Source organism: Littorina saxatilis, linkage group LG10 (assembly GCF_037325665.1).
Source record: "Littorina saxatilis isolate snail1 linkage group LG10, US_GU_Lsax_2.0, whole genome shotgun sequence".
NCBI classification, from domain to species: Eukaryota; Metazoa; Mollusca; class Gastropoda; order Littorinimorpha; family Littorinidae; genus Littorina; species Littorina saxatilis.
The window spans coordinates 38,127,190-38,134,689 of record NC_090254.1 but is presented as its reverse complement, the minus strand read 5'-3'; the positions used below and the strand labels follow the sequence as shown (position 1 = coordinate 38,134,689).

The 7,500-nt window shown below is 43.1% G+C and overlaps 1 protein-coding gene across 1 annotated transcript in view; it reads left to right on the top strand.

Annotated features, from left to right (window-relative positions):
- LOC138978752 (E3 ubiquitin-protein ligase MIB2-like) overlaps positions 1-7,500 on the top strand; it is a gene marked incomplete in the record, with an annotated part of 30,914 nt that overhangs the window by 9,489 nt on the left and 13,925 nt on the right. Inside the window, 4 exon segments of the mRNA XM_070351543.1 lie at positions 305-521; positions 1,447-1,625; positions 2,161-2,309; positions 4,838-4,994. Of these exon segments, the coding sequence (XP_070207644.1) occupies positions 305-521; positions 1,447-1,625; positions 2,161-2,309; positions 4,838-4,994 (702 nt within the window).

Sequence of the window (7,500 nt, the reverse complement as noted above, 5' to 3'; positions counted from 1 at the left end):
CCAAGTCACACGGGTATAGGTAGACAATTATTAACTGTGTCTAAGCAATTTTGCCAGGAAAGACCCTTTTGTCAATCGTGGGATCTTTAACGTGCACACCCAATGTAGTGTACACGGGGGGAGGTTCGGACACCGAAGAGAGTCTGCACACAAAGTTGACTCTGTGAAATAAATTTCCGCCGAACCTGGGATCGAACTCACGCTGACAGCGGCCAACTGAATACAAATCCAGCGCGCTACCAACTGAGCTATATCCCCGCCCAAACAGTGTTATGAATTAAATCTTTGCTTTCCTACGTCACAGGCTCTGGGGAAAGTGGGTCAAGTGACGAAAATCGACTCCGATGGTGACGTAGTGGTGTCTTTTGGCAAAGGGGCCTACATGTTCAGCCCTGCCTGTTGCATTCCTGTGTCTGGCAGCACCTCCTTTGACTCCGTCACCGGTTCCAGCGCTGACGTCAGCGATGCGTCATCTGCAAGTAGCGTCACCTCTGACAGTGATACCAGTGATGACTACATGGGTAAGACTAGTAGACAAATGCGACAGAAGGTGCTCTCTTGGCTTAACACAAGTAGTGGTAAAGTAGAAACAGCACATTTTCAGAAAAGAAAAGTTTAAAGCGATGTGTAGAACAAAACAACATCAGACTGCCAACGTTCCAAAAATAGAAAATTAAAAAACAAGACATGTTAGTTAATGGAACGTTTAATTTTTGACAAAAGAAGATATTCAAAACGTACATCGACATAATATGGTCTTTGTAAGATAACAGAGAGACAAATAGCAATGAGACAAACGAAAACATGAAAATGTACACTTTTGGTCTGAGCTGTGAAGAAAGCCAAACACCTTGCAGCATCAAAGCTTCTTTTTTTTCACCGATCTAAGTTTTCATGTTTTTGCAGTGTCTTGGTGGACTTCGTGTGGCTAGGTCACGTGGTTTTTGTTTAAATACGTAATTTGTAATGATATATATATTGCTTAGCCTTACCACAATTTCAGCCTCACATGGGCAAAAACGAACATTGTAAATTTGACATTACACAGCAAGACGTATAAAGCAGAATTGTGACCCTCCACCACGAAATGAGTCGCATTTCACCTCGCGCGGTTCTGCGCTAGGCTTAGTATAAGTCCGGGGAGTGTCTGGTAACAGTGTGAGGGTCACCTTAGTCACAGGCTTATAACTCAAACAGTTTTCGCTCTTTTCTAAAACGGGTTTCACCACTGGATAGAGCATACAAAACTCTTTAAGAAAATGTACACATATGAAAATCATGCAAAGGTGACATGCGACTCATTCCGTGGTGGAGGGTCACAATTGTAAACAAATTTAAAGATCTGATAAACGAAGGGAAGTAAGCGCTCTAAAATATAAAGGAGAACCTGGTGATCTTTGATATTATCTCTGATCCCTTGGTCGATTCTTTCCCCAATCTCGACAGATCTGCACCGTAATATAATGAAGATGGTGGCAGCCCAGCTGTTCGGGATCGCCCAGCCAGGCCTAGGGGGCGCTCGCAGACACGTATCCGGTGAAAGCAACATTGGCAAACTGATTAATGCCGTGGCCAAAGGAGACGCTCAGACCGTTAGGTCTCTCTGCCAGGAAAACAAAAGCCTGGTGAGTCTGAGTCTGTCTGTATGTAGTCAATAAAATAAAATCAAAATAAAATAAAATCAACTTTATTTCTTTAAAGGTCCTCGTCTACATTTTTTAACAGAAATATACATTTGACCACTGAAATGCTGAGTCTATTCCCTAAGATTTCTAAGCATGAGAAATTATGTAGTCTCGTGTGGTTTACTGGTACCATCTACCATAAGAAAATTACTTTGTGACCAGCATACAAGCTTTTTGTTGCTTTTGTAGCTTCGAAACCAATATGAAATTTTACTTAAAGGACAATCCCATCACGATCAATAGATATTCTGATGAGAAGGAATGTTTTGGGATGGTCACTCAATGTAAACAACTGTGTAAAACTGGTAAAGCGATTTCAAGCGGGGTAGATGGAGCTTGGAAAAGATATCCATCTTGGTCGACCTGTTTCAATTCAGCCGTTACCCCCAAAACCCATTACCGCTACGTGTAGAGCTAACGATGTAACACAGACCTTCTTACCCACAGTCTCTCGGTCTATACCTGTGTGTTTCAGGTGAACACTGTGTACAAAGGCCTGACTCCGCTGATCTTGGCGTGTCACGAGGGCAAGAAGGACGTGTGTTCATGTCTGCTGGCCCAGGGCGCCGACATCAACGGTCAAGGGGAGAAGGGCAACTCTCCACTCGGAGCCGCACTGGAGGGGTCAGTCGCATAACATTGTAATACATGAGACAGCTTTATTATTTCCTTGGAGAAATGTGGACTCTTTGAAAAATGGCTCTGCATGACCCTATTGCGAGTGATTTAACGTCTGTCTGTCTCCTATAAAAGCTATTGGGCCGATGTACTCGTGAACCAAAATCAACCGTTCTACTTAATCAGTATAAACATATTCCTGTGGTGCTATATTATTTAAACTATACGAATGAAAGTATATGTCTGTATGAATGTATGTATTTGGTGTGTCACTGTGGCATAGATATATAGACGTATAGCAATAACAAGACGTACGTGCTGTATCTATTTGATTTTATGCTCTCAAATCTGAATCAACTTTTTTACCCTTTGGTTTTAAAAAGTGGCTCTGAAATGTTAACCTTTGTTAAAAAAAATGTTTTAAAGACTTTCACATGGAAATAAACTTATATTTTTAATTCCACACCCCCAACGCTTATTGGAGACACCGGGTTCTAACCTAACCGAACAAAAACGATAATGCATGTGGAAGATCTGAAACTGTTTCATAAACTTTTATCATCATCACTCTCACCCTCCCCGTCATCCTCCCTTCGTCCTCATTTTTACCAGCCTCTTAAGCGTATCACCAACTCATGTCCCTAAATTCATTACTCGTGAACGTCTTGTTTTGTTTAAATTAAAACGTTCCGGGACCTCACCATTCTTGTTTAATTTGTATTCGTGGTCAAGTAAACACAATCACATAAAGCAACAAGCATGTTATGCACATTAAAACCATGCGTATGTATCACACACGCTAATTTTACTGACTCCTGTCTAGCACCCTTTAGCAGTAGCGATTGTAGTGTGTTAGAGACTTCTATATATATATATACGACTTGTGTCTGTGTGTGTGTGTGTCCGCGATGCACGCCCAAGGTTCTCGATGGATCTGTTTCAAATTTGGTGTGCATATTCAGGTAGACCCCGGACACAACCTGCTCGATGAGATATTTCAACACGTGCTCTCAGCGCGCAGCGCTGAACCGATTTTGGTTTTTCTCTGGATCCATTCCCAGTAACTCTTCCTTATCTTCTCCAGTGTTTTCAGCGTTTATCTCCCTTCCTTCGTGTGGCGTCAATCCATATTCCCGTTACTACGTTACTATTTTTAGAATGTCACTGCACTGTCCAGAACGCTTTCCTTGCACCCGTAAGTTGTTTCTTACTGTAAAAGTGAAAAGGTCGAATCAATTTATAGCCACGCGAAAAATACACTGTCATCTATCTCTATATATTTATAGATATAGATATACATATATATATATATACGGCTTCTCAGTGTGTGTGTGTGTGTGTGTGTGTGTGTGTTTGTGTGTATGTGTGTGGGCAACACCTGTGGATTATAGAGTTCTGTTTGTGATGTGGTCTGGCGGCTTTGGTGTGTCTGTATGTTCAGGCCTTCCTTCGGAGAAGCCATAACAGTTATTCTCAATCCCGATAGAGTGGACTTCGCCTTCAAAGGTGATTTTGGTGTTTCGGCACTCGGTTATATTTGGCGTCGTCGACAGCGATGGGACTCGACATGAAATGTTCAGGCCACTGAATCATTTTCGTGCTGTTCCCATTCCACCTGGGAGGGACCTAAGCTTGGTGGGTCCATGGTTCGGAACTTTGGTGACAAAGTTCATTCAAAGGGGGTCGAGTGTGACAGAAGGCTACCGTCGCCCTTCACAGCAGACTCTGCAGAGTTGTTCGCCTTAGAAGTTGTGGGCTTTCCTTGCATGTACCCGTAAGTTGTCCTCACTGTAAAAGTGCAAAGGTCGAATCTATTTATCGAAAAATATATACGGCTTCTGTATCTGTGTGTGTGTGTGTGTGTGTGTGTGTGTGTGTGTGTGTGTGTGTGTGTGTGTGTGTGTGTGGGTGTGGAGGCAACACCTGTGGATTGTAGAGTTCTGTTTGTGATGGGGTCTGGCGGCTTTTGTCTGTCTCTATGTTCTGGCATTTGAGAAGCCATAACAGATAATATAGGGCTTAGAAATAAGCTCTAAAATTCTCAATCCCGTTTGAGAGGACTTCGCCTTCAAAGGTGATTGGGGTGAACCGCCACGCTGTCTGTCTCTGTCTCGCGATTCACCCCGGCGAAGCCGGGTATTCCTCTAGTCCCGTATAAACGACTTGGTTCACCATCTCAGGTCTGTCCAGGCTTTTACGCTGACATTGAATAAGAGCAACCATAACTTTGGACACATACCAAAAACCAAACTGCCAGTGAAAAATGGGGATTGTTGGTTGATTATGTTCGCTGCATGAGACAAGTGACAGTTACGAAACTAATATGATTCATCGCAAACTTGCCACCCTAAACAGAGAGCGGGCGGGTAGTTAAATGATTTAGGTATGTGTCTTAATGTCTTGTTCGCAAAAGCCTGGACATATCTAATATGGTAAGCCGAGTCGTTTACACGGAGAAGGACTGCATGTGCCTTCAATCTTGAACGTAACAAAAATTAACACTTGGTTCGTTTTGGGGTTCTTTGTTCTTCTAGGAAGAAGGAGGACATTGCGCTGTATCTGCTGGAGAAGGGAGCTAACCCTAGCGTCACAAACAGCAAGGAACGTAACCCTGTCCATCTGGCGGCTTACAACAACATGCCGGAAGTGATCAAGATCCTCGTACAGAAGGGAGCCAACGCAAATGCAAAGGTCAGAAAAGGTTTGGCCCGAAAAGTAGTAAAAGACAAAGTAGAGACTTACTGACTGACTGACTGAATGGCTGACTGATCTTAATACATAAGGACAGAAGTTTTAGGCACAGCCTATTCTAAAAATATTCTTAAAACCTGCCCTAATTACTACATCGAAAACACAAAAATGGTAATTAATACATCCGTTATACAGCTTCACACACGTCTATGAGATATATATGTGAGCCGGTGTTGTTTTTCATGTTAAACCCAGTTTATATGCACCTTCAGGCACAGTCCTTCATGCCTGTGAGCCGGTGTTGTTTTTCATGTTAAACCCAGTTTATATGCACCTTCAGGCACAATCCTTCATGCCTGTGAGCCGGTGTTGTTTTTCATGTTAAACCCAGTTTATATGCACCTTCAGGCACAGTCCTTCATGCCTGTGAGCCGGTGTTGTTTTTCATGTTAAACCCAGTTTAAATGCACCTTCAGGCACAGTCCTTCATGCCTGTGAGCCCGTGTTGTTTTTCAATTTAAACCCAGTTTATATGCACCTTCAGGCACAGTCCTTCATGCCTGTGAGCCCGTGTTGTTTTTCAATTTAAACCCAGTTTATATGCACCTTCAGGCACAGTCCTTCATGCCTGTGAGCCCGTGTTGTTTTTCAATTTAAACCCAGTTTATATGCACCTTCAGGCACAGTCTTTCATGCCTGTGAGCCGGTGTTGTTTTTCATGTTAAACCCAGTTTATATGCACCTTCAGGCACAATCCTTCATGCCTGTGAGCCGGTGTTGTTTTTCATGTTAAACCCAGTTTATATGCACCTTCAGGCACAGTCCTTCATGCCTGTGAGCCGGTGTTGTTTTTCATGTTAAACCCAGTTTAAATGCACCTTCAGGCACAGTCCTTCATGCCTGTGAGCCCGTGTTGTTTTTCTTGTTAAACCCAGTTTATATGCACCTTCAGGCACAGTCCTTCATGCCTGTGAGCCCGTGTTGTTTTTCATGTTAAACCCAGTTTATATGCACCTTTAGGCACAGTCCTTCATGCCTGTGAGCCCGTGTTGTTTTTCAATTTAAACCCAGTTTATATGCACCTTCAGGCACAGTCTTTCATGCCTGTGAGCCCGTGTTGTTTTTCATGTTAAATCCAGTTTAAATGCACCTTCAGGCACAGTCCTTCATGTCTGTGAGCCCGTGTTGTTTTTCATGTTAAACCCAGTTTATATGCACCTTTAGGCACAGTCCTTCATGCCTGTGAGCCCGTGTTGTTTTTCAATTTAAACCCAGTTTATATGCACCTTCAGGCACAGTCCTTCATGCCTGTGAGCCCGTGTTGTTTTTCATGTTAAACCCAGTTTATATGCACCTTCAGGCACAGTCTTTCATGCCTGTGAGCCCGTGTTGTTTTTCATGTTAAACCCAGTTTATATGCACCTTCAGGCACAGTCCTTCATGCCTGTGTGATAGGGTGGAGTGGAAGGGGGAAAATAGGCCAGGAAGCATAAATGAGACGCCAAGGACAGAGGTTGCAATAACGAGACTTTTAATTAATGTACACCAGAAAGCACACACCAGAAAGCAGACACCAGAAAGCAGTGTAGTTCCTTCCTCAAAATACAGCCGCACACAACTCGTCGGAACTTGAATTACGATCCCGGTCGAAAGTCACTTCGCTGATATAAACCCAGCTCTAAAACGTTTGTTCAACTGAACACACACACAAAGTCTCTCTAAACAATCCTCGAATCACTCCTTCGCCAAAATACAGTTATAATGGCCCAAACTACACTACTTGCATTGATTATTACAGAAACACAAACATCGTTCAACTACAACTAAAACATCACAATCCAAGATACGCACACTGACACGTCTTCACACTTCGAAATCACACCGGGTACTCTTCTAGCCCACGCTATTATTCTGACTCAAGTGCGCACCCGTTCAAACAATAAACCAATAAGAAACCAGCCTCCATACACACCTAGAATTAGCTACAGCACACAATAATCCTAGCGGGAGACACAACTTGGGTCAGGGGAAGATGATAGACAGGGAGTAAAAGAGAGGGACAACAGTACATGAAATTGCCACACGGCTACATCTGTGAGCCGGTGTAACACGAGAAAATTACTCCCACGAGATATTTACTCCGGAGTAAAAATTTCGTACGAAAATGTTACTCCCTTTACGAAAAAAGTACTCCCCCATTACATGAGAAAATTACTCCCCACGACAGGTGAGTTCCGAGTAAACATTACGTACAAAAATGTTACTCCCCTGACGAATAAATAACGAATAAATTACTTCACCCTAACACGAGCAATTTAACTTCCCATGCCAGGTGTAAATTTGTACTCCCTTGTCCCCTGTTAGTCTTGGTGGTGGAAGAGATGGAGGGAGGGTAGCGCGACATTCGTTTGTGCGAGATCACATATTGGCATTATCCCTTCGCCCGCATCCCATTTTGGAGTACGAGATTTTTACTGGAAGTAAAAAACAAGTCGCGTAAGGCGAA